General features: G+C 40.2%; 1 protein-coding gene across 1 annotated transcript in view; it reads left to right on the top strand.

The window, feature by feature from the left end:
• The window catches only part of man1a1 (mannosidase, alpha, class 1A, member 1), a 172,546-nt gene extending 147,953 nt beyond the window's left edge, over nt 1-24,593 (top strand). The window contains exons 8-12 of the mRNA XM_036582092.1: nt 2,763-2,878; nt 6,435-6,654; nt 9,951-10,123; nt 13,329-13,444; nt 20,306-24,593. Of these exons, the coding sequence (XP_036437985.1) occupies nt 2,763-2,878; nt 6,435-6,654; nt 9,951-10,123; nt 13,329-13,444; nt 20,306-20,429 (749 nt within the window). The 3' untranslated portion in view covers nt 20,430-24,593. The remainder of the gene's footprint in view (nt 1-2,762; nt 2,879-6,434; nt 6,655-9,950; nt 10,124-13,328; nt 13,445-20,305) is intronic.
• The last annotated feature ends 1,729 nt before the right edge of the window (nt 24,594-26,322 follow it).

The following is a 26,322-nucleotide window of genomic DNA, read 5'->3' as shown; positions in this document are numbered from 1 at the left end:
CAGAACTGTGTGGACGTGGTCCCAATATTCTAATGAGCATAACTGACGTCCCTCTATCACTCACAGCATGGTACACCAAACTCAACCCAACAGCATGAGTGAAACAGGCTCTACATATAAAGGTGGTGAGCGTAGACTACTGTACAACTCTGCGCTGTTCCTGTAGCTCACTATAGACACTATCCAGCTTTTATGTGGCCGTTCTTATTTACTTTATCGCTGTATGTGCACCCCAGGAATGCTGGCACGGTCAGTCGAACGAGTGAATGAATGAACAAACAAACAGATGGACGGCAAGCAGACAGAAAAAACAGCTAGTTTTGTTCAGTTTTGGTCATTAGCTTTCGCTTGGTGGTTAGCACTTACTCAGTCGTTGGGCATTCACCAAAATATCACAGCTTTTCTATTGCTTTATAAACGTGTTGTACTGTACAAAGAGGATATACTACATCCACACGCATGTTTCTAGATTTCACCGAGTTGCTGGTTAAGGTTGACACTTCTAGCTTTGATCTTACCCTTACAGACAGGCACCATCCATCAGCCAAGGGGCTTTGACCCACTTCGCTGATTTATTGTGATGGATCTTAAGCCAAAACATGGGCTTTCAGTGTCAGTTATGACCCGTTATGTTAAGTTTGTCTATTACAAACTTGGATGTACTGCCTCAGTGGATGAAGTTGCCTTTAAATTTAGTTACCTATTAGAATTGTACCAAAATTGTAACTTAACGCTTAATGTTGGTTTTGAAAAAGCGTGGCGTAATGTGATGTCCAAAAGTTTGTGGACACCTACTTATTTCTTTTAATATCAAGGGTATTAATAGGGAGTTTGTCCCCCTTTGCTGCAGTAACAGCCTCTACTTTTCTGGGAAGACTTTACACTAGATGTTAGAACATTGTTCCACTCCAACTCGTTCCAAAGATATTGAATAGAGCTCCATCATCCACACAGTCCCACGTGGTGTAGTCAAGTAGGGATGCACAAAATGCACCAAATATCCACATTACGACTGTGATGTACCCCGCGGTATATTAAAACAGATTGGTTAATTCTTGTGGTGGTGTGGATTTTTCTTCACTGATATGGACATTGAAAACTCGTCCAACACTGGTCCGATATTTCTTCCTTTAAAACTGTTACATTTTTAAACTAGAACTGAAGTGCTTCATGTAAGCTGAGCATCGAAAAGTAGGCTATCATGCTTAAACTACTCAAACACTCTATTTCCCACACAGAAAGAACATCACTCACTAACATCACATCACACAGTGTGAGTGAGTGCTGTTTCAGAATAGATTTGTTACAGAATCGGATCACATTCATTCTTTTATCCTTCTGATATCCTATCCAGCATTTTCTGCTAAAATAGGCCGGATAATGATGTCTGACATTGAGTTGGTGACATGTCTAATACTCAAAGCATGTTATAAATAGATTTTATAACACCACTGTAATAAATGTGTCAAATCTTAATTATATCACAACCACTGCTCTTTGTTTACTGAATGATGGTTAAATTCTTACACTTAACCAACGCAGCACACTGTTCTCTGGGTTTACTGCAGCTGAAGTGTCAATCATTCAATCATGCTAGTTCTAGTTTCTTTGTCATTTTAATATACAGAGTTTTTTGGTTTTTACACCTAATAAGAATGTGATTAGTAGAGCTAATGGCAGGGCCCAGGAAAGTTCAGTCAAAGACAGTACAAGCTTGGGCTCAAATGGCTTTGCTTTTGGAGATTGTATATAGACTATTTCACTGTACATTGCACACTGGATCAATTTGCATATTATAGCCTTCTGTGAAATAGAATTCACAGTATTGTCAATATCACAGTAAGGGTGTTTTCACACTTATGCCGTTTCAAAGACGACAAAGGAAATGTCCGACAAGAGAGATGAAGAGGGCAAAAAACTGTACTACGATGCTCTGAAGGTAAAAGCTGTCTGACTGCTCACCCATCGTGGACTGATCCGTACACTGTGTGCCGTTTCAGTGTCTGAAGTGGACTACTGAGTCATGGTTTTGTGTGCGTATGTAAATGCACAAGACGATTTCAGACCCCTCTACACAGCCCCCAAAAATATTAGTATAGTATATAGTATTTTAGTATATTGTAGTAAATATTAGTATAGTGTAGTATTTTTTGTTCTTTGAGTGGTTTCTGCATTGTGAAAGCAAAACAGCCCCAGTCCGCTTTTGCTTTGCTTTATGGTGAAGACCTCAAGGCTCACTGTACACACAGCCACAGTCTTCAGCATTTCAGTGGGAAACTGAAAACAGACGACAAAGGATCATTTATAAGGTTCTACTCAGGATGAAGCCTCTCGATGATCTGCGACAAGACAGCAGCCCTGACATATTAAAGCATGGCGGAAAGCAGAACTCACCGCGGTAGACGCGCAGGGTCATTTTTCCAATTTTATGCGATGTATATCGGCCAATCGTTCCAGCACAGCCAATAGGAGAGCAGCAGGTGGGTCTGGTAGTTCCTCTCGCTACCTGGAAGGTTAGATTTATCAGAGACCACTACCCACTTTGCAAGCACTGCGCACACTGTGACTGGTGTGAAAGGAGTCCTCTTTATAGTTGTTGTGATATACACAACATTCACATTGTGAATACAAAAGTCATTTGCAGTTGGTTCCCTTTCAGGTTCACTTTAGCAGTACTCAGCTCAGTATCACACACACCTAAGCAACATATTTCCTGACATTCTGTTGTTTTTTTTTTGTTTGTTTTTTTTTTCCTTTTCCAGATCATGTGTCGGTGGGAGGTCTTGGAGACAGTTTCTACGAGTACTTGCTCAAAGCCTGGCTAATGTCCGACAAGAGAGATGAAGAGGGCAAAAAACTGTACTACGATGCTCTGAAGGTAAAAGCTGTCTGACTGCTCACCCATCGTGGACTGGTCGTACACTGTGTGCAACTCACAGCGTTCAACGCTGACCACAAAACAAGAAGTGAAAATGTTAGTTATGTGTTGTAAGATGTGATTTGTTTACTACATTACAATGTGTCACTCTGAGGGAAGTGATGACGTTAGACGTCGTGCTGTTTAACCCTGGAGAGAAGAGCAGATCTGGACTGCTCTGTTTGTTCCACACAGCTTGTTAATATTCAAGGACTGCTTTATAAATGTTATTCAATGCTTATGCATGTGTTAAGTCCCATCATAGGTAGCCTTCAAAGAAAGTAACAAAAAAATCATAATAAAAAGGCAAAGTAGAAAGCCAAAAAAGTAGAATAGAAAGCAAAGGTTTGAAGCACAGTGTAGTCTCTCTCTCTTTCTCTCTCTCGCTCCCTCTCTCACTCTCGCGCTCTCTCTCGTTCTCTCTCTCGCTCTCTCTCGTTCTCTCTCTCGCTCTCTCTCATTCTCTCTCTCTCTCTCTCTCTATCTCTCTCTCTCTCTCTGTCTCTCTCTATCTCTCCTTATCGGTCTTCTCTCTCTATCTCTCTCTCTCTTTCTCTTTTTCTTTCTTATTCTCTTTCCCTCTCCCCCAGCACTCTCTCTCTAAAGAATAAAGAAAGGCTTCTTTATCTCTTTCGTTCTTTTTCTGTATCTTTCATCTGTCTTTTCGTCCTTTCTCCTTTCCTTTTTCTCTGCCTTTCTTTTGCTTGCTCTCTATTTCTGTCAATTTCTCTGTTCCTTTCTTACTCTTCATTTATCGTTCTTGCACTTTTTCTTTCTTTTTTCCAGCTGTGTCTTTCTTTGTAACTCTGCCCTCTCTTGCTCTTTTTCTGTCTTTATCTATCTCTTTCTCCCCTCTTACTCATCCTCTTTCCCTCTCTCCTTCTGTCCTTTGGTCTATTCCAATTTTTCTCGTTCTATTTGTCTGCCTTGCTTTTTCTCTTTCTATTTCTTCATCTTTTCTTTCTTTATCCTTCTTTCGTTTCTTTCTTTCTTTCTTTTTCTTTCTCTCTCCATCCGTATCTTTTTTTTTCTTCTCTCTCTCTCTCTCTCTCTCTCTCTCTCTCTCTCTCTCTCTCTCTCTCTCTCTCTCTCTCTCATACACACAAACCAGTAGCTGGTCATCAAAGGAGAGAGACATTATTGTAGGCCGTCGTCAGAGAGGTCCTGCTGCATGTCCTCTGCCTGGTCTGGTCATTTCAGCCTTTACAGAAGTCTCTTCATCAAACCCTTTACACCCCTCATCCTCAGATATGACCTCGGTTTTCACGGCCTGATTTCCTCACGTTTATTTCAGGCGTCTGTAAATGGGTCCTTGAGTCCGCTATTTTTAGCTGCTTGACTTATTAGCACCAATAGAGAAAATCATCAGACTGAATCAAGGCCATTTAGAGCTCTGAGTGTTGACGTGTCTTAATAGTGAAACAGATTTATTGAAGAAGCCAACAAAAGGAGTAAGACCTTACTGGAAAAGGGGGAGAAGGTCTAATGCGCCTGCATCCGTGTTTGAAATAGTTTGTGTAGAAAAAAAGCAGACGCTAACTGAAATTAAGGCTTTATGACTGATTCAGATTTTAAGGGGGTAAGAATTTTGATGGATGATAATATTGGGTGATTATAGTTATATTTTGATTTTATACTTATCAATAATAATAGTTTGATTAACAATGCTCTGCTGCCTGATTGTCAATAGAGATATGTGAGAAATGATTCTCAGTTCTCAGTTGGTACATTTCTTAACCTTTTCCTACTTAACTTCTCGCTGGTGATGCATTCAGAGTCTTTATGAAGTCAAGATTTATGCTTATAGCTCTTTTTAGAAAGGGCAGTGTCACAAAGCAGCTTAATGTAAATCTACATCCAAGAGTGAGCAAGACAATGGCGACAGTGGCAATGCTGCCTTTATTGTTGGATGCACGGTGATAATTTCACATTAAGAATGCGATTTAAATCACTCCAAACACTTATTACTGGTTTTAAAGTAACAATGCAAGGTATCGTCATATGTATATGTTTACTTGCTCAGAATAGTAGTTTGTTACAAACAAAATTAAAAATCGGCAAATTTGCAGATTGGTTAGATCATATTCTTTACATTTTTGAGTTGGATGTAGTATGTAAATGTTGTTGAAGGTATAAACATATTCACTCCCCTGTCCATACAGTCCATATATGAAAAATAAGCTTTCTGTGTCACAAGAATAAACTCATTTACATTTATTCACACAGTGTACAGTAGTTCAGCCCCACCCATTTATAATGAAGTTCTAGGGAGTGTTTTGGCTCATTTATCTTATATAAATCTTAAAGGCACAGTCACAAAACTGCCTGTTTAACTATAAAGAGAGGTCATGTAAAGAATGGTCGTGGTAAAATGAAATATATCCAGTGTTTGTATGTTACTGTTAAGCTTTATCAGCTGTCTGTAAAGCACCATGAGCTGCCACCAGTATGAGAAGTCTTCTATAAATGGATATGATTGTGCATTATTATTATAAAACCACACAAATGTAATAAGTGGACATCAAGGAAAATATAAAATGCAAGAAAAATGTGGGATGTGGGTCCTTTTAAGTAAAGCTTACAATAGCATTAAGAAATCTTTCCTCCCAGAATTGGAGTTTTGGTTTCTTTTAATTTCCTATTTATTCTCATTTTACATCAGCTGTCTTCAAACAAAAAAGTGTAATTTTTCATTATTGAAGGCTAATATCACGGTGTCACACCAATACTGGCATACCGGTACAGACGATATGTATCATCCAGCACTAGATCAAACCAACTCATCTGTAGGCGACTGGACATTTTTTATCCGTGTCTGACATCCTGACCCTCAGTGGAGTTAGTCATACAGTGTGGGCAGGACTTTGTGCTTGTTTGTCCATCAGAAAAAGTGTTTTCAAGGCTGCAGGATGATCTCACAGGCAATAAGCAGACTCCAAATAGAATGGAGCCTGATCACACAGCAGAGTTCATGGTCACAGCTGTGTGACAGTGCTAGGTATTTTCAGAGGCATCATAAAACGACAGAAAATTCCAATCTATTCTGCCTCAATCACTCAGAGGGCGCTTGGATGGAAATATCCTCCTGCTGGAGCAAGGACAACAAATCACACTGCATAAACAACTTCCTTTCTCCTCTGACACTCCTTCATACACAGGCACAAACACAATATATTACGGGGCCCCAACAATGTACTGAATGACCGATGCTGAGGACCCACAGACTTGTAAATCTTGGTGAAGTTACAGGTTGTAAAGCAGCATTACTTAGTCAGTTGCTTAATCTGAAAAGAGTTAAGAGTTTCTTCTCGTATGCCAGCCTCTGTTGCAGCAAGACAGGCTGAACTGGTACATTTGAACACAAAAAATAGAATTATGGTTAAAATAACAAAAAACAACTGAGCAAATTAGCCCAATTTAAACGAGTTATGTCAGATTTCTAAGATGTTCTTTTAACCAGAGCACCAGCATTGGTTCCTTAACTTTAACAGTGTTTCTTTTTATCCCCCATCTCCAGGCCATTGAGACAAACCTGATCCGGAAGTCCAGTGGTGGTCTAACCTACATCGCAGAGTGGAAGGGAGGTCTTCTGGAACATAAGATGGGTCACCTGACTTGCTTTGCGGGAGGAATGATTGCGCTGGGAGCCGACGGGGCACCAGACGACAAGACAGGTCACCAGATGGAGCTGGCAGCCGAAATTGCCAGAACATGCCATGAGTCCTACGCCCGAACCAGTGAGCGCAGCCTATTTATCATCACACATTACACAAATGGCTGAAATTGGGCCAAATCAGCATTTAGAGCCCAGTTATATGCTGCGTCAGAGTCAAGTAGGGCTACGCAGAGTACAAAGGGCAGACCAGACAGCTGCTGGACTTAAATTTGGTGAAATGATAGTGAAGTGATAACAATGCACATTTCAATTTCAGTGTGATTTTCTGCTTTATCATTACATTTACCAGCCAGCATACCTCGGTTTGTTAGCACAAAATTGAATCGTTTGTTTAAAATTATGTAAATAAATGAATAAATAATACTTAAATATTTTTAAACATTTAATTTAATTGAAATTGAATTTGAATGCATTTAACTTTTCTAGTTAAACAAATCAATTTGCATGCCTCAGTTTGCTAGTGATGTGTGACCTCTTTTTCTTCTCTACCTTTTTTTTTCTGTTGTCCTTTCAAAGAAATGACAAACAAAATATCAAATTATAATAAACTATATCTTATTTTATTATTTTGATATTGGTAGGTGAGATAACTGTGTGTCAGATGGTGCAGTGCTTGCTCTAGTGACAGAGGTTAACATGAGCTACAGTCTATAGTTAAATGTTTGGCCCTGGTCAGTGCAGCGCGGCTGATGAAGGGTCAGTTCCGGGCAGGCTTCGGTGGCGCTCCTGCTTGGTCCAGTACGGAGCTGGTGGTGGGAGCTAACAGATCAATAGCTGGCTGTGTGACAGCGCTGTGAGATAAAGAGCTTCACACTGAGCGCCATGGCCCGACTGTGTTCTGCTCTGAAAGGTCAGCAGCAGTGCATGCTGTCTGCAGTGTGGCGACGTGGCTGTCTGTACTATCAACACTGCAGCCTCCATCTAATGCTAGATTATCCTCAAATCCACTGCTGTTAACCCTCTACACACTCACACAAATCCCCCAGACTCCCCCTGTGACTCTCTGGACCCAAGTATACACACCCACACGCGTATACAAAGCAGGACTGTACTCAAACACACACAGCTTTATCCTATTCTTTTCTTTTATTATTTGTTATGCCACGCTGTTCTTATCCAAACCAACATCACTGACGCACAACTGAGGTGACGCACCTAATCCTCCAGTAATCTGGCATTGTTTTATCATTCCCTTATGAACAAATAGAACCAAAAGAGAGGTTAATCTCTCCTTTTGTATCTGTCTGAGTCTCAGTGCTGTGCTGGACCGTGATTGAAACTAAGGGTGCTTTCATGCCTACCTAGTTTGGTGCAGACCAATCTTTTCAAGTTCAGTCCATTTTGACAGTTGTAAACACTGCCCTTATACTTGGTGTGCTGTGGTCTACCAAAACTCAGTCTACTTCCTAGTGAACCTGGGTCAGTTGACTGCTGGTGCTCTTTTAGCAAAAGGGCGTGTATATAGTACCAAAAAAGCTCAGTCGAGAACAATAGTAGAACCCTTTTTGATGCTATATGGATTTTTTTTTAAAAAAGATACTTAAAACAAGTGGTTCTCAAAATGGTCCTCAGGGACCACCAGATGGTCTAGATTTTTTGCTCCAACTTAACTTGCAACATGCAGTGATAGATCAAATTTCTGGACCGCTTGGGGGTCACTGAGAACCACTGCTTTAAACAACCATATACAACCATACGCAACCATATGCAAAAGTCATAGACCACCTGTGATTTATTTGTTTTCCTGAAAAAACCAATATCTCCAGAAAAATTAATACAAGTTATTCGTTTTTCAGGAGATATTTCTGAGGAGATTACACATTATATAATCCACTTGCACAAGAAAGGTGAAAGTTAAAGAAAATGAGGCTCTAACAATGTTTCACTTGGTAGACTTGGGATTCTTGGCAGCTGCACATCCTTTTAGGCTCATAGCTCATAGTTGTCTTCTCACAGTGGAAGGATGGACAGAAACACCTGTGGATGTTTTCAGATCTGATGCTTGATTTTCTCCTCTCTCTGAAAGATGAAAGCTTTAAGTGCAGTTTATCTGATGGGGACAGTTTAGGTGGTAACAGATCTCACACGGTTGTTAAGAGGCCATTTTCTCTGTACCTTTTAATCATTTTTTAAACTCCAGTTTTGGAAACCGCTCATTTCCTTTTGACTTTTATCTACCTTATGCAAGTGGATGGTCTTATAACTATACCTTTTAAAAATATCTTTTGAAAAATGAAGAACTTAAAGCTGTTTTTGCTAGAAAATAATTAAATGAAGGTGCTCACTGGCTTTTGCACAGTACTGTAGCTTTTCAAAAATGCTGACATCCCACAGTCAGTTTTCATGCAGTCATTGCCGGTTTGCTGTGTTGAGCCAGTTTGAAGTGTCTGACATGGCTGATGACAGGTGTGCAGGTATGATTACATATTTACTTTAGCTTTACTTCAGCATTACACCATCAGTCCCCATGTATGAATCATTCTTGTTTTTGTTATTCATTTTCCTTTGTGTTGACTGTCACAAGTTTGCAGTCCATATTTTGTGCAATGCATATGCTTGAAATCTCCTCCCTCAGGGTTAGCAGATTCATGTGAACTTTTTCAAACAGTTTTTGTGTTCTAACTTGAACAGAGAGATTTTTGAAAATGCTGTTGTTGTGGACTACTTTTATCAGCATCGTGATCATTTGATGCTCAGTTTCATCAACAGAACCTTTTTCTAGAAAGCATACTCACTTTGTTAAAGCGCAGACTAGCAACTGGGACTTTTTTGTGCCTGTCTTCATTTATGGTCAGTTAGATCTTTGCTGGACTGTCAAAAGCGGGCAAGGGAATAATTAACTGTGTGAAACGGCTCCTGTAATTAAAATTTGCACAGGTTTCAATTGTACTCGAAAGAATACCATTACTGTTGAAGTGATGAAGAGGATAAAAGCCTATTTTTTGCTTAATAACCCTAGTTAGTGCTGTAGTGAATTAGTGGTGAAGGCAATGCTAGTGCACAAAAGATGTCAAAATCACAGAGTGTAGCTTTTGAAAATGAATGCATGTGCCCTGTCTAAAAAGTCCAATTTAGATTTTATCTGTCATCTGAACAATCTCCAGAGTTTTACTGTTTGGCTTTCAAAGCCTTTTCCCCAACTTTTACTTATTTTCTACCTTTCTAGTGATAAGTGTGTGCATGAGAGAAAAATCTGAAATTCTGAATTGTTTCTGTTTTTCATTTAGTTTCCTCGCCCTGATCTGCTGTAATTTCTCCTAAAGGACTAAATGTGTTGGCCAGGTTTTTCAAATGAGAGATCTTAGATTTAAAGACCAGATATGTGGTGCTAAAGTGTTTGTATTTGTCTGTTTTCAGATTTGAAGCTTGGTCCTGAGGCTTTCAGGTTTGACGGGGGCGTGGAAGCCATCGCTACACGGCAGAACGAAAAATACTTCATCCTGCGGCCTGAGGTCATAGAGACCTACATGTACATGTGGAGGTTCACTCATGACCCCAAATACAGGCAGTGGGGCTGGGAGGCCGTACAGGTGAGATTACAGCAACATTAACTTACATTTTACCACAGTTTGTACCAACCTTGCAGTGTGATTGGCTGAGAGGCGATCTGTGAGTGTCAGTGTCTACCCATAATAGCACTCTAAACAAATCTGTTGAGGAATCACTCCGCCTTTTTGGCTTTTTAAGAATCACTCTGCCTTATCGGCTTTTTAAGAATCACTCTGCCTTATTGGCTTTTTAAGAATCACTCTGCCTTATTGGCTTTTAACCTAGCAATGACAACCACCCATTGACCAAAGTAAGAAACTACTATAAATTAAGAAAAAAAAAAAAACTATAACAAATAGCGTCTTGTCTTAACAAGAGAACCAAGTAGGTACCAACAATAAAACCAGATTGATCCCTTCATAATTAACAAAGCAAAACACAGGACATGTGTTAACAAAACACAGGACATGCTAAGTACCTTGCCCTAGGGCACGACCAGGAATTTTCAGGTCCTGGGATTTGAGCTCACAACCTTTGGGTTGCTGGCTTGCCTCTCCTATTCCTAGGCTACCACCCCTCTTTTGCCCTGTTGCACTGATGTTCCCCCTCGACAAATACTATGTTTGAGCCTGTGGTCTTTCATCAGAGCTAGACAAAAACGGATGAGGATAAACTAATCCATGACGTGGAGGAAAGAGAGCAGTATGACCCTTACTCTACAGCTGTTTACAGTGAAAGTACTAGACATTAAAATTGCTTGCCATAGCACGCCCTGTGCTGCCCCGGGCTCAGGAAAGACGCTGTAGGCAGGGTTGAAGGTTGCAGCAGCCATTTCTCTTTATTTTTCACACCAAACAAACACAAATTCTCACCAAATCAAAGCGGCCGCTTTTCCGTGGCTTCAAATTGAGACTTTTCAGTCAGCTCATCAGTCTGTTGCTACTAGTGCTGCTCGTCCCTCTCTCTCTCTTTCTCTCTCTGTCTGTCTCTCTCTCTGCTCTTTTTAAAGGAGCACCTGAGCCAAGAGGTAAATAAAGCTTGTTGCTCTGCCTCTTTCACCGGCCCTGCACTTTCGCAGCCGTCACGAGGGCCCAGGGGACGGGCGCATGCTACACTAGCATATGGATTTTCACAGTTTCAATAAACTTGGTTAATCAGTTTTTGTATCATCATAATCTTAGAATAAATAAATGTTATAAAAAACTGATAAATATCAACAATGAAACAGTGGGATAGGTGCAGTAATACACTGAAGGTCATGCTATACCATAAAATGTTGCCACTGGCATTATGGGGTGCTGACTGATTAACATGTCATATCTATGACCAGAACATGAATGAGATTGAGATTCTGATGTGTAGTCCTCACATGGCCCTTTAACGCCAATATAGATATGTGTGTGTGTGGCGGACAGATGAGGGTGCTGGAGGCAGAGTGTGTGCTCCTCTCGTGGTTCTGCTCTGGCCTCCAGTACAGCAGGGCTCTATTGGATGCAGATTGGCAGGATTTTGCAGGCGTGTAATTGTGTAGTAATGACATGAGATTGCCTCCAGTACCCTCACTGCTGTAGGAGCTATAATTCACCCACCTCATGTACCTTCTGTATCTCTCTCCCTCTCCCTCTCTCTCTCTTCCTCCTGTTCTTTCTTCCCCTTCTCTTCCTCTCTTCTTTTTTTTCTCCAGTCCTCCTCTTCCACTTCCCACTTTCTCCGTCTCCCATTTTCTCCTTCTTCATTTACCTTTTTTCTCTTCCCCTTTTTCTTTCCCTATGCTCACCTTTCTCTGTCCTCCACTCTCTTCCCCTTTCTTCCCCATTCTCCTCTCTCTCTCTCTCTCTCTCTCTCTCTCTCTCTCTCTCTCTCTCTGTGTGTGTAAAATATGCTGGCTCATCTCTGTGTTTGAATGATGGAATTGTTCCCCAGTTCAACATTTCTCTCCTTTACTTCCACTTCTCTCTCTCCCCCTCCTGCCCTCTCTCCTCTTCACTCAGTTAATTATCTTCTGCCTTATTTCCTCTCATGTGGAGTTGACTCTGAATAGCCCCTGTGTGTATGAATGGTTATTAAGCGAACCGAAAATGCATTGATCTGAAGGTGGTGATTTCAACTGCGTCTATTTTTGAATACTAGAATTAACCAGTTAAGTGTATATACAACCAATTATAACCAACTAAAAGTATATTCAGTGAAGTATGCTCCTAATTTTCAGGCTATTTTCACATGTAAAAATAATCCAAAAAAGTATCAAAGTAGTTTAATCAATTTTTGTGACACATCCAGTTATTTCCTAAAGACTGTCATTAAGCTTAGATTAATCCTAATCAGCAAGCCTAAAATAAAGGACGCAAAGGAGCGCACCTATCAGTAGAATTTGGTATATACAATGATGCACTACTGAAAGTTCTGCATTCTAAAGTTCTGAAGTAATATTTATCATTTATTACTGGCACAAATTAAAACACAACATAAATGCCATGACTGGGCTAGTTTTAGCTCAGCATACCTCAGTAGATCTCGAAAGTCGTCACCCTGTCACTCACTTCATCCCTGAGAACATGGACGATATAGTCATCTATCTTGTTGTCTAGCTTGCCGACATTTGCCTTCAACATGGTACAGTATTGGGCTATCATGCTCTTGAAAAGTGCTCCAGAAAAGCCACTAATTTCTTTCATTTTTAGTAGGCTGACCTAGCAGAACCAGTTGCCTTTTGCACCTTCATGTATACAATTCAAAAATGTACTGCTACTTAAATGACAAATCTGCTTATTCAAAATTGCACTGTTATTTGTTGGAATTAAATAAAACTTAATTTCCAATAAATCAGTTTCAATTAGTTAACCAATTGTTTATTTGTCAGTTAATGGCATTTACATCCTTAATGCAGAATCACTGAGATCAATGATTTACAGCCCGAAGAGGTAAAGTGCACTAACATTTGAGTTTTATATATATATATATATATATATATATATATATATATATATATATATATATATATATATATAATATACACACATATGTATGTATGTATGTATGTATGTATAAGAGAACAGGTGTAAAAGTATTTTGAGAAGCACTGATACATCTATGACTGTATTAAGGCCTGTTTCGACAAACGTCAGTACTTTGAACACAGCTGTAAGTGTCATTATGCTATGAGCTAACTTAAGGGCAGTTTTGTTCTGGCAGGATTTTTTAGCTGCATTGTGTTCAGATCATAATATTAAAGTTTCTGTGTTCCAGGCTCTGGAACAGCACTGTAGGGTGGAGGGCGGCTACAGTGGAGTCCGAGATGTTTACGCCAGCGGCCCCAGCCATGACGACGTCCAGCAGAGCTTCTACTTGGCTGAGACTCTGAAGTAAGTCACACATAGTAAACGCCACACACATCCACAGTGAGCAGTCTGAGGATTCGCTGTGTTTGTTTTGCCTCCCAATCTGTTTGTCTTTTTTAACTGTTCATAACTTGCCGTGTGCCTGAAATCCAAGCCAAGTTCTTATCTCCCCTGCTAAGCTGCATGGCTATTTTCAGCTGGGCCTGTACTACAAAATTTATAGCCTGATCTTAACCTCGATTTGCTCCTTTCGACAAATTTTCACGGTCTGAAGAGAATTTTCCAGGATTGGCGCTTGATCAGAAGCGACTGACAGCACAGACAATCTGGCAGCAAGAGAGTGAGAATGAGTGAATCTTTAGCCCTCGTATCTAATCAGGAGTGATCTGATGCCTTTTTGATATTTTCAAGCCTGTTTAAAGAGATCCATTTATGAGCCTGACACATTGAAACTTCATTTTGGATAGCTGATGAGACTTTCCACTGTTTTATTTTGTTTAGTGATTATCTGATGGCTGCTAGGGCCCGATCCTGATGAGATACAATACAACCCAACTGCGTGTTCGTCACTAGATGCATAAAAGAACAAACAGGTTCCAGTCCAGTTTCGCCTTTTTTGTGTTACATGATGGTGGGGAGAGTTGGGATTTTGAGTGCTTTTTCGTAGCAGAAAGTAGTGATTTGTGTTCAAAGTCATCAAATTGACGTTTTGATCATTTTCTATGTAATAGTTAACACATTCTTCTCAAGGAACTTAAATGTGAACAATTCCTGAGACTTTTAATGCACAATTTCTATTTATTTGCTGAGTTTAACATATTGATAAAAAGAAAACAAGCTATTAAATATGCTGTAATGTTTGCACAGGCCACATTTACTTATTTTCACTTAGAAAATTAACAAAAGGCAATAGACCAGGGATGCCCAACATTTTTGCATACCACTGTATTCTCTTTTTTGCCTTATTGTCTAGTGTGCGCATCCTCAAGGCAAAACGGAATTCTGTAAAAGACTGACCTTAAGGATTTAGAATATTAAAATCCATGTTGTGTAGACCTTCTCAGTCCTCACTGACAACAGACAATATCCACTTGTTTCTGGCGCTTGTGAAATGTAGAGCTCCTGCGGTTTGTGGAATTGGCTGCATGCAGAGCACAGCACAGCATGAGTGAACACACACCTTTGTTGCTTTTTCCTCTGAGAAACCTTAGTTTTGGTTGACAGTCACTGGGCTCAGGTAGAAGCTACTGCTCATCTGTACAGTTTAATTACTCTGTTGCAGCTCTGTGCTTTCATTATTTCTGTCTAGCTTATTTATTTAGCTCTTTTAGACCATTTACATAATGTTTAGTTCCTCTTTTAGTCAGTGAACTGCATTTAACACCGAATTCTTCTCTTTTTCAACACTTGAGAGTGTGAGAGAGAGAGTTCATACATTATTTGGTTGTGCTCTAGTGGATGGGAACATAGTTGAATGCATGTATACATCTGTATATTTGAGAGGTTAGAGGTTAGGAGGCCCAGACAGGAAGCTTTGCATCGCAGAGACATCACTGTGGTGAAGCTGACAACCACCAGTTAGCCAACGTGCCTACATCATCAACGTGCCTACATCAACACACAGTTACTGACCCAGCATTCAGCTGCATTCAACTCAAGGAGAAGTAACTAGACTTTACAGCATTATTGTAGATGTCTGGGCGAATGCTTTACTAGTTGCCCAGCTCACTAGATTACCAACTAGGAAGGCTTCTCTAGGAACGAGCACAGCTCAGCTAAGTTTCCACAATCTGCAGAAACATTACAGCAGGTTAATGCTGTGTTTACATCGTTCCATGCCTTGTTGCATAGTTGGTTTATAACTGTAACTTGCCACAACTGATGACAGCCTCCAATGTAAACATTGCCATAGGGCTCCAACAAATATTTGAAAATTGGACAATTTGAATAAATTCAATAAAGTTTAGAAAGTAGAAAAGCACTTTGAATAACTAGGACTTTCACTTTCATTAAACAAGCACATGCTTTAGTTCATCAGTTCTCATCAGTCCGACAGGAAACGGTGAGTGTGTTTACAAGCACAAAATCAGCAGAAAATCAGATTTTGTCAGTTGATTAACGCGTTTACATGCGCTTGGGTAATCAGATAATGGGAAAACTCTGGGTTTGCATGAGTCAGACAATAATGAGATCTCTGCTTTGCAACCAGCCAATGAACTTCCAGAAGTAGACATGATGTAAACATAATGTAAAAATCAAACTTCATGTATTATGCCACTACCTGAAAATATGAACATACATCATCTAGAAGATGAAGAATATTTAAATCCTTCAATTTGTCATACATGTAGCTGTTTTTTTAACATTGCTCCAAAAGTGTTTTGTTGCCATCTTACAGATGTTTAATGGCACCACGGTCTGTTTTCGCTCATCCTCAGACTGAGGAATCCAAAAGAAATCCAAGTAAGAGTTTACATGCACTGAGAAATCCGATTACTGAGCTAAAATCCTACTGTCTTTATCAGATTTCTTAATTGGTTTTTCTAGACCTTACTCCAATCTAAGAAATTAGAATATGCTGTTTACATGACCGTTTGAATAAGCTGATAATTATAGAAATCTGATTATGATTGGATTATTAAGTGCATGTAAACACACTGACTGTTTTCTTTATGAAGCTAAATGCTAATGAGTCACCATTAGCATGCAGTAGCAGCACATCTAAAGAGAGCAAGATAATCTTTCGTTTCTTAACTTTCTGTGTTAGAGCTTGAATTTATGGTGATAATGTTGATTTCAATTGCCTGGTGCAGCCTGAAATAAGAAGTTTAAGTGAGTTAGGTGAGCGGCTTGAAAAACTTGGTCATATTGAATCTAAAATATGGTCACCCCCTAGTCCACTGACATGACCACACACAGACTATGTGGTGAAAAAGACTCGGTTTCCTCTGTTCTCCTGCACCGCTCATCACTGACTTGTATTTATTTATTTTTTTAATGAAGTCAACACTAATATGTAGATCTTAAGGTGCTGTAGCTGAAAATCCTAGGACTAGTGCTACTAAATACCAAAAGAGTCAGCTCTTATTGCGGAGCTAAGCCAGTTGATCCAACTCAGTAAAAAGAGCTGCAATGTCCATCAGTAGTTCAGACAGTCTCAGCTACTTTGTCAGGGTTGTCTGATTGGCCAGGATAAACACATATCTAGAGCATTACTTATTCTTACAGAATTTTAGAATATTTGAAATACTATACTATTCGATATAATATTTGATACTTGCAACTCTGGTGATAATCAGAGAAGAGTTTTGGCCATCACTCACTTCATTCACTTCGCTCACTCAGTGAAGAAAGTTCTCCACAAGGGGGCGCTTTTAACACTCACGTAGCTTTTGATGCTTCATAAGAATGGTGCTTCGTATCAGTGACACTGTGTCCTTGTTCCATTTTAAACAGTGAGAATTCTGGTGGGGCCTGACTTCCAAGTGAAGAGCCCTAGGCTTCCTCAGGCCCCCCATTGCTGTGCCCCTGTAGCGTGTGTGTGTGTGTGTGTGTGTGTGTGTGTGTGTCTTTGCTGGTTGGGTAAAGAGTGAAAAAGAGAAGTGCTGCTGTTAGCAGTGTTAACTGAGCAGTACTTTGCTCCACTCACACTGAGCTAATATGCTGCTCTACACTGTGACACTGTGTGTCTTTTACCATCTCACGACTGTCCTCTCCTCTGCAGGCTAATAACAATAGAATCCCCAGGCCAGCATCTCCTCTCATAGCACACAGCTGCATGTCCGCACGTCTGCAGCACTGCAGCTGCAGGCTTTTGGCCTACAGGAGTGATTTCTATCCTTAACATTTACAAAAAGAAACAGAAAAGCTTTCATTCATTTTTCTGAACAGCTCATGTCTAAAATCACTCACAGTGCTGTAATGATCCGTCTGTAGAGCGAGTGTGTGTCTGATTGGTGGGTGTGTGAGTTCTGTTGGCTGGGAGAGATGCTCCTGATGTGTTTGAGTTCCTGACTGAGTGCGGTAACCACAGTATCTCACACACCACAGCCGCAGCACCATACAAAGCTCAGTCCACCATGGCCCACCTCTCTCTTCTTCACTGTGTTTCCTGTCTGAAGCCCTTTCAGAAGTTACAAAGGGAGCTGAACACAGAGAATTCAGCTTCATGACTCATATCTGTCCCCATCTAATAAAGAGCTTAGCAGCTTCATTTCAGAATCAGAGAGAGCAGTGAGAATGAAAAACGCTGCTGTTATCTGCATCACTAATTAAAGCACTAAATCTGCTCACTCTCGTTAGCAGCCTGCACTTCACCTTCCATTATCTGTCTACACTCACCTGCTGGCGCACTGCTGCCAGAGGTGGAAAGCAGAAAGCCCTCCAGCTGCAGCACACTAGGACGAGTCTGCAGGTTCATAGTAACAAAAGTTTACTGTTTTAGAATAGTAAATAAAAGAGGTAAATCTCTGACCTCACAAAGATTTGATTTATCTCTATTATTACCATTTTAAAACGATAAACCTTTGTTTCAGCATGATTTGAATTGACTGTTTTGGTATAATTTAGAATTCACTTTTAAAAATAAACTAAATACACAGATGACTATATATACAGTCGCTGGAGCAACTCTTTACCCAGTAGTACAATAAAGACATTACAGCTTTTTTTGTTTTTTGGAGAAGATTTTCACTGACTATAGCCCAAGAGGAAGAAGTGGATGAATGAATGGATGATGGATGGATGAATAGATTGATGGATGGATGGATGGATGGATGGATGAATAGATTGATGAATGAATAGATTGATTGATGGATGGATGGATGGATGGATGGATGGATGAATAGATTGATGGATGGATGGTTGGATGGAGTGACACTCAGACAGACTGTCAGGGTTAAACACAGATAAATGGATAGATCAACAGATATACATAGTGACTGCATTGATCATATGTTAATTGATTATAATATCGGTTTGTCGTATGTAGTTTTTATTTTCAAATGATCAAATTTTTAAAAGCATGCTGTGACAATGACAAAATTAATAAAATGATAAAGCCATAACAGTGATACAATAGAATAAAAAAAGCCTTCAAAATAAAGGGGTAAAGGTGAGGTGAGCTTTACATTGTTCTCAAAGGCTGAAATTGCTGGTGTACTTTATAGCTATTCGTATTACATTATTAGTCTAAAGGGGATGGAAATGGGGGAGTAGCAGTTTTAGGGTTTTTTTTCCCACCTCTTTACTGGGGGATGACGTGCCCTTGCACACCTCGTCAAATCGATCCTTGAGCGCTGTGTTGTGGTGTAGTGTGAGCAAGGCTGCTGTGTTGGACTCTGGGCCCAGTGAGGAGTCGAGGTTAACAGGTTCCTGCTGAGAGAAAGCTCATAGACCCAGCAGGATGATCAGACACACACTTTCATCTCCACCGCCCGCCTACTACTGCAGGTCCACACCATTCCCACAGGGAGAGAGAGGGAGAGAATGAGGGAGTGGGGGAAAGAGGGGAAGAGGAACATGGAAACGGAGAGAGGAATACAAACAGCCCAGGAGTTGCATCTGGAAGGTCAAATGTGTGCTGGTCCCTCCGTTTATACACTGTAAATTTACCCAGTGTCTCACAGCTGCCTGCTTTCGAATCAACATTTGATTTGTGAGTCCTGCTTCTAAAGCCTCACTTCATCAGGTGACGGCCCTGGGCCCCTATAAACATGGCACGCTGTTGTCAGCCAAAGGATACAAATTGTTTAGAACTTCTGAGATGTTTATTCAGCTGCTTGATTTGCAGTGCTGTTGTGGCAGAGTTTGTTGGTTGGCTGAGAGCATGTTGGTAGAAAAAGGGATGGATCGAATGTTTTTTGTTTTTGTTTACTTTTTCTTTTATTATTTGGAACTTGAAGTAGATTTATTTCTTTTTTCACTGGACTGTGTTCACTGACCCTGAACACAGTAACACTGAAATATTTTTGTTTACCCTCATATCACTTCACTGTCTGTGATCCGCAGAGAATGGATCCTGCTGGTTTTATCAGCAAGCAAGGTGTGGGGTTTACTCAAAGTTTACTAAAAAAATATTTAGTTTTCCCTAAAAATTAAAAAAGGAAGAAATATGTTTTTGATTTTATTCACTGACTCACAGATAGATTGACAGTCAGGGAGATGGACAGACAGATAGATGGAGAAACGGATGCGTAGCGAGACAGGCATACAGAGATAGATGCATAGAGAGACAGATAAGATAGAAAGAGATAAACAGGGGTTGATCATGTGATGTTAAATGTACTGGTGCGGGTTGATCATGTGATGTTGAATGGGCTGGTGTTAAGTTGATTATATGGTGTTGAATGGGCTGGTGTTAAGTTGATTATATGATGTTGAATGGGCTGGTGCTAAGTTGATTATATGATGTTGAATGGGCTGGTGTTAAGTTGATTATATGATGTTGAATGGGCTGGTGTAGGTTAAGTTGGTCATGTGATGTTGAATAGGCTGGTGTTAAGTTGATTATATGATGTTGAATGGGCTGGTGTTAAGTTGATTATATGATGTTGAATGGGCTGGTGTTAAGTTGATTATATGATGTTGAATGGGCTGGTGTGCGTTAAGTTGATTATGTGATGTCGAGTGAGCTGATCTGGGTTAAGTTTATCATATGGTGTTGATGCTAATGTATTAGATGGCTAAGCAGCTGATATCTCCATGATGCACATTGTCACATTTTAGCGTTGTATCACCATACACAAAGTGCATGTTTAAATATACACACACTGCACACTGCAAGGCATCAGTACATAAGTGCAGAACACAATACCACCTGCATAAGCACCTTTCCCTATACTTCATTAGCACCAACCGGATTAACCGATTCTGTTTTTCCCTCAGGTATCTGTACCTGCTGTTCTCGGACGATGACCACTTGTCGTTTGAGCACTGGGTCTTCAACACTGAGGCTCACCCGCTGCCTGTGATAAAGCGAGAGAGTGCTGATCGGTCTAACCAGCTGTAGTAGCCCTGACCTTTCCCCCAAAGCCCTGCAGGCCTCCCCGAGCACTGGCCTGTTCTGTGGACACCCTCTGGCCTCTTCTCCAGGGCTTTGACCGATGCTGGGCAACCATCAGCTGGGGCTTCCTGGCCCATGGCTCAGTGTCCTCTGCGCCATTATTAGAGATAGCAGTCTGCATGCTGCCCCTTCCCTGACCTTTGACTTCATCATTTTGGACCTCTCTCTGAGCCTCTGAGGCCCAAAGGACCTTCTTCTCTCCTCTATGAGGAGAACAGATGATTTCCACTCAACCGTCTAAACTCTCATACACACTTCGGGGACAAAAAAAAGCCATACTGCAGTCAACAGCTATCATGTGTTTGTTTTAAAGTTGTGTGCGTTTGTTGAAACATTTTATTTAAGAAATCCACTCACCTTGCAACTGTTTGATTTATTAGTTGAATCAGTCCGAAAATTCATATATAGCAGCTTTTTTTGTTTTCCTTTTCTCTGAGTCACAGCTGCAAGGTAGTGATGTGGAGTTAACTAGTGCCTTTTTTAGCTTATTGACTAATGGTCCTGGTATGTAAAGTGGGCAGATGTTTAACTGGCAAAGATTTTATCAGCTTCGGCTCAGCCCTCAATTGACTTTTTTTTTTGTTTTTGTTTTGTTATTTTTTTGACCCATCTCATTTTCCCTCATTCATTCCTGGTTCGAAGCTTTCCTACACTGGAGTTGGAGTTGGGGGTCCAAGGAAAGACAAATTTACAGCTCATACTGGAATAAGACTGGTGTGGACAGTAGTAATTAATCTGGTACAACATCATATCCTACTGCGTAATTCAGTGCTTCCTCCCCCCCCAACCAGTCGACTTCTTGCGTTCCAATTACACAGACTAGATGTATACATTTGTTGATTGTTTACTTAATCAGGTGTTGGAGAGACTTTGCGTCCTTGATATGTAAAATATGATACTTTGTGTTAATTTATTACTTGTGACTTAGAAAGGTTTTTCTTTCAGTGCCAGGGTGTTTCTTGGATCTAGTTGGCACACTGATGAAGTAACTGTCTTATCTAAAGAAATCATAATCCAGTGGGAAAGAGTCAGGAAGACAAGACAAGGGCAGTTATCAGTCAAATAGAGTGAACTATTATGTATGAATGTACCACCAAATGTGAAGTGAACATTACATTGCCTAGGTATGTTCTTATCTTTGTTTGCTTTAATGTTTCTTTCTTAGTGAAAGCACAAACCTCTGGGGGAGAAAAAGCTGGACAAAGGAACTGGGTGAAACCTACTGGTATAGAACAGAGAAAGCACAAGTAAGGAATCACGATGCAAAGATGCAAGGAAAGCAGAGGCAAACACACAGAACTGTATACTACACTGGATAAAACATACCTGCCCACATTCATACATACCATTTGAAAAAAGTACTGGGAACAGCCTCATGTTGGCCATCCACCTTTAGGGCCGGTGTCCTAGACATAGATTAAGCTTAGTCTTGAACTAAATTACAGTGCTAATGATGAATCTTCACTGGAATTCCTTTTTAGTAAAGACTAGGCTTAATCTGGGTCTGGAAAACTAGCCCTTGTGATCCGTTTCCCTGACAGAGATTAAGCTTAGTCTTGGTCTTGTGGGACCAGATGTGATCTCGTAATAAGAACACTTTTTTTGGACAGTTTACTGAACTCGTGGCGCTTGATTGCAGCAAAATCTGCCTCAATACCTGACCCCAAATTCCTGTAGTCCATAACAAGTATGGAGTACCATTGACAAAACAATAATCTAAGCTAATCTTCTTTTGTGTGAGAATTCATATTTTTAACCATGTGTAACGTGTTCTCTGCACCTGTACTACACGCTTAATTGGAGTTTTGGGACTTTTCAGTTATGCTTACTTTACGTTGCATCCCTGGACTGACGACAGGTTTGTTGTCAGTCAGATAATGTTGGTGACTACTTTGAGCTCCAACTTAGGTTGGTTTCGAAATTTCAAGCTCAGTTTGTTTCCACTAATAGATCTACATTCCCACCGACATTAAGCCCAGAATTTCTCATGTTTGTCCCCAGTTGTTCTCGTTATGAGAACATGCCTGGCCCCATGAGACCAGCCTAGTTCTAAATTATATTTTCCTTGTAATGGAGAATCTCCATTTAGAATGCTGTGTAAAGTTGTGGCTTAATTTCTGTCCAGGAAACTGACTCTTAATGCGTATATATCAAATATATGGAGGTTAGGACCAAACCCCAAATACTTGATGATCACTCAAGAGATTAGAGTTTTAGTGGGACAGATCAGCTGGAGCTCTGGTTCAGTGTGGTCTGTCTGCCCCTGTGCAAGACTGCTGCATACTGCGCTCTTAGGCTGGCTTTACATGGTGAACGTTCGCGTGACTTTATTTCCTTGAATCCTACATGATATGTTGCATTATGTAAAGCATGTTGCAGCTCATTTGGAAGCTCAAAAATCTAAACTTTGTAGGCAGTGTTTCATAAAACAGCCATTCAGTGCACAGAAAATAGCACATGATTAGGTTAAACATCATTTTTACCTATTGATTAAGACAGTAGGTTCAGCTATTACAATAATGTTGCTTATTTGCTATTAAGTAGCTAGTTAGCTTGCTAAATAATGCTAAAAGCTGTTTGAATGGGTACTTTTGGCAGCATTTGTTTTGCTTTGTTAATGTGCTGTATCGTGATTTATGTAACTAGGTTATAAATTTTCTCCTCTCTTAACAGAAACACATATTAGGATGCATATCACTGCTGTCGGAACAAAACCTTGTATCTCCAAAATGGTAACTTTACAGGAGACGGAAAAAACATACTTAACTTTTAATGTAAGTCAATGGAACCAGACATTTTTCCCAGTAATTTTGGGCCATTCATCATGAAATTTTGACAAAATGTAAAGAAAAACAGGTACTTTGAAATTGTCAAAAACTGAAAGACGGAGGAAAAAAAAAACTGAAAAATGGACAAAAATGGTGATGAGGTTTTGTTCCAACAGCAGCAATTTGTAAGCTAAATGAAACATTGCAGAAGATTGCTGATCTTGCTAACTAGTGGAATAAATGAATGTGTTAAATTCAACTTGCTTCATATAACTAAGATGGATGGATGTTTCACAGTGTAAAGCCAGGGTCAAGATCCATACTATTCCCAAGAACCCTCCTACCATACGTTTAGTACTGGAATAGAGCAGAACTAATATTGAGCTGGATCCAAAGAGCAGCAGGTTCTTTGTATAGTTCTTTAACATGAAGACCAAAGGGGAGCTGTCACCATAAACCTGCTGTAAGATTGTAACTAATGACCTTCTAACTAACCAGTCCCTGTTATAATGACTCTAAACGCTAACTGCTTTAGTGCTGCTTTCTGAATTATTCTGCAACAGTGGACAGTAAACATGGTCCCAAACTGCTGACTTGCTAGATCAATAAAAGATCATGTTAGAAACTATGACTAAGCAATTGACTTCTCTTGGACTAACCCTTCATTTGACACTGTGACACTGTATATAAGACATTGAAGTTTACTGTACTCATTTTGAAAATCTCACTGACATTTTAACACTGCTGCTCCAAACCAAGGCCTTTCATCCACGAGCAGTTTGCTAGCCTAACTCACTAAGTAGCGAGTTGGCTGAATACCTGAGAAGCCACAGGTGCAGGTTACAGTCTGAGGCGGATGTTTCCTTGCATCTTGTTTCAATATGCAGATTAGAAATTGTGCTGTTCAGTTTTTTTTTGCTTTGTTTTTTGTTTTCTCAATTTATTATTTTTTTTCATCTTTGATTGAATCGTGGTGGAAACATTGTGTTGACTATCTTGCGTAATTATGCCTTTTTAATTTGTGAATCTGTTTGTTCTTCTGTTGTGATTCAACCTCGAAAAGTAACTGTACAATATTGCTGATAATCATTCCTTTGCACATAGGGTAATTTTATTTTTCTTCATGCAGTTGATTTTGTGGGAAATTGTTCTGTCTGGTTTTGTGTTTTCTTTCTTTTTCTTGTTATTATAATGTACATATTCCATTCTGGCAAACTGCCACTAAACATTTATATAAATCTTATGATCTTAGGGAATAAATTATATTAATGAGCAGCAGAATTTTTTGATAAACTATATTTGTTACACTTCTATTGTGAATAAAAAAATCTTTTAATATAAAGTTGTGGTAGTTTTTTTGTTATTTTTGTCTATTGATCTGGCAGCACAAGTGATCAGACACTGCTATATGTCTGGAATAGAGATGAACCATGCATTGCACAGGTCGGTATCAGCACCTTTTTAACCTTGTCAGATATCAGCCAGAGGAGAATAATCCACATTAAATATTGTTTCTTATTCATGGTTGTTATAAAATTATTATTTTTTTAAATTCTAAACTTTCAAGGATAATTAAAATCTACGTTATTATAAAAGTATTCTATTCAAAGATCTTTTGACCACATATTACGTCTGCCTGCGCCCACAAAATCCACTGTCAGTCCTGCCTGTACCCACCCACACCTGCCCCCTTCAGCCACCCTTCACACCCGCACCCACCCACGTGCTTTGCTTTGGTCTGTGGTCCTTGTGGGCGCCTATTAACGTTTGGCCTTTGTGCAGCATGCCCACACAACACAGTGGGACACCCTCCAGACCAATTGTACCTCCACACTCTGAGCTGCAAAAATAATGGTCACACACTTGCAGCTTCTGTGTTGCCTGCCAGCTTCCACAAGCAGCCAGTAATTGTCCAAGCCCACCCCTCTTAGCAAGCGGTAACCCACCTGCACAAGCTGGCAACCTGTTAGCTGTTTACCTGCTGTTTCCCCTCATATTTTCCTCTTGGTCTAGATTTCTGTGGGTTTTAGAGAGTAACCTAGAAGTGCTGGGAGTACTGAGATTCCTTTTTCCTGCAGGTAATGCGTAAAGTAATCCCAGTACAGTTTGAAAGAAGCAAGTACTAATTTGTAATGGATTACCTTTGTTGAGCAACTACCCCAATATTGGATAGGGCCAATGCTTAGATGGTTGTGCAACTTGTGAGTCCCTGTATAAAGATATTAAAGCACATGGACACACATAATGACCTACTAAATGAGTGCCTTACTAGAGCACTCAGAGTACAAACCGGTACTGAGGGGAGAACCGTTGGATTGGTGCATCCCTATTCTGGACCTTTGTTAGTTTGTAAAGAATTTATTTGCTGTTTGTTTCATCCACTCCCAGCTGCGCTGACGTCTGGACAGTTTCTGTGTGGGGTTGATGAAAGCCAGTCAGGTTGTTTGCCCGCACCTAGTGTGAAGGACAAAGGCAGGTAAATCACAGCTTGTCACGTCTCTGTGGTGTTGTGTTTTGCTGCATGTAAGTTCCTGCAGTAAATATGAAGGCTCTGGGCTATTATTAGGCCATAAACATGTATTTCTTTGAGAATAACGACATGCTTCAAGACACCTCAGACGTCAGGTTTTGATCTCAAACCAATTAGAGCTTTATAACATGCTTCTTGTACATCTAGAGCTCCAGCTATAAATCTGAAGGAGGGCACTAAATACCAAAGTCCTCTCTCAGCTTTATAGGAAATCAAGTGGCAGCATGTCTGCTTAGTCCCAAAGTCCCAAAGAGGCTTGAAGACAACACAGAAATGTCACACAATAAATTCACTTAGACACTTCTGGAGTGCCTTGGTTGTTCTATGTCTATATAGAACTTGGCCTCAAGTCATATATAACAGCAGCCAAGGGAGGGAACTGCTTGTAGATTTCCTAAACAGAACGCAGACGCATGCATAAATCTGTCCTTGCTCAAATATAAAGCTATCAATATGCTAATCTCCTCCAGCAGCCAGTACCACTGCCTGTCAGCCTTCTAGGCGCTCACCTACGGCTGTGTTTCATAGGCCCACTGACTAG

Source organism: Colossoma macropomum, unplaced genomic scaffold (genome assembly GCF_904425465.1).
Source record: "Colossoma macropomum unplaced genomic scaffold, Colossoma_macropomum, whole genome shotgun sequence".
In the NCBI taxonomy this organism is placed as follows: domain Eukaryota; kingdom Metazoa; phylum Chordata; class Actinopteri; order Characiformes; family Serrasalmidae; genus Colossoma; species Colossoma macropomum.
This window is presented reverse-complemented; position numbering and strand designations above follow the sequence as displayed.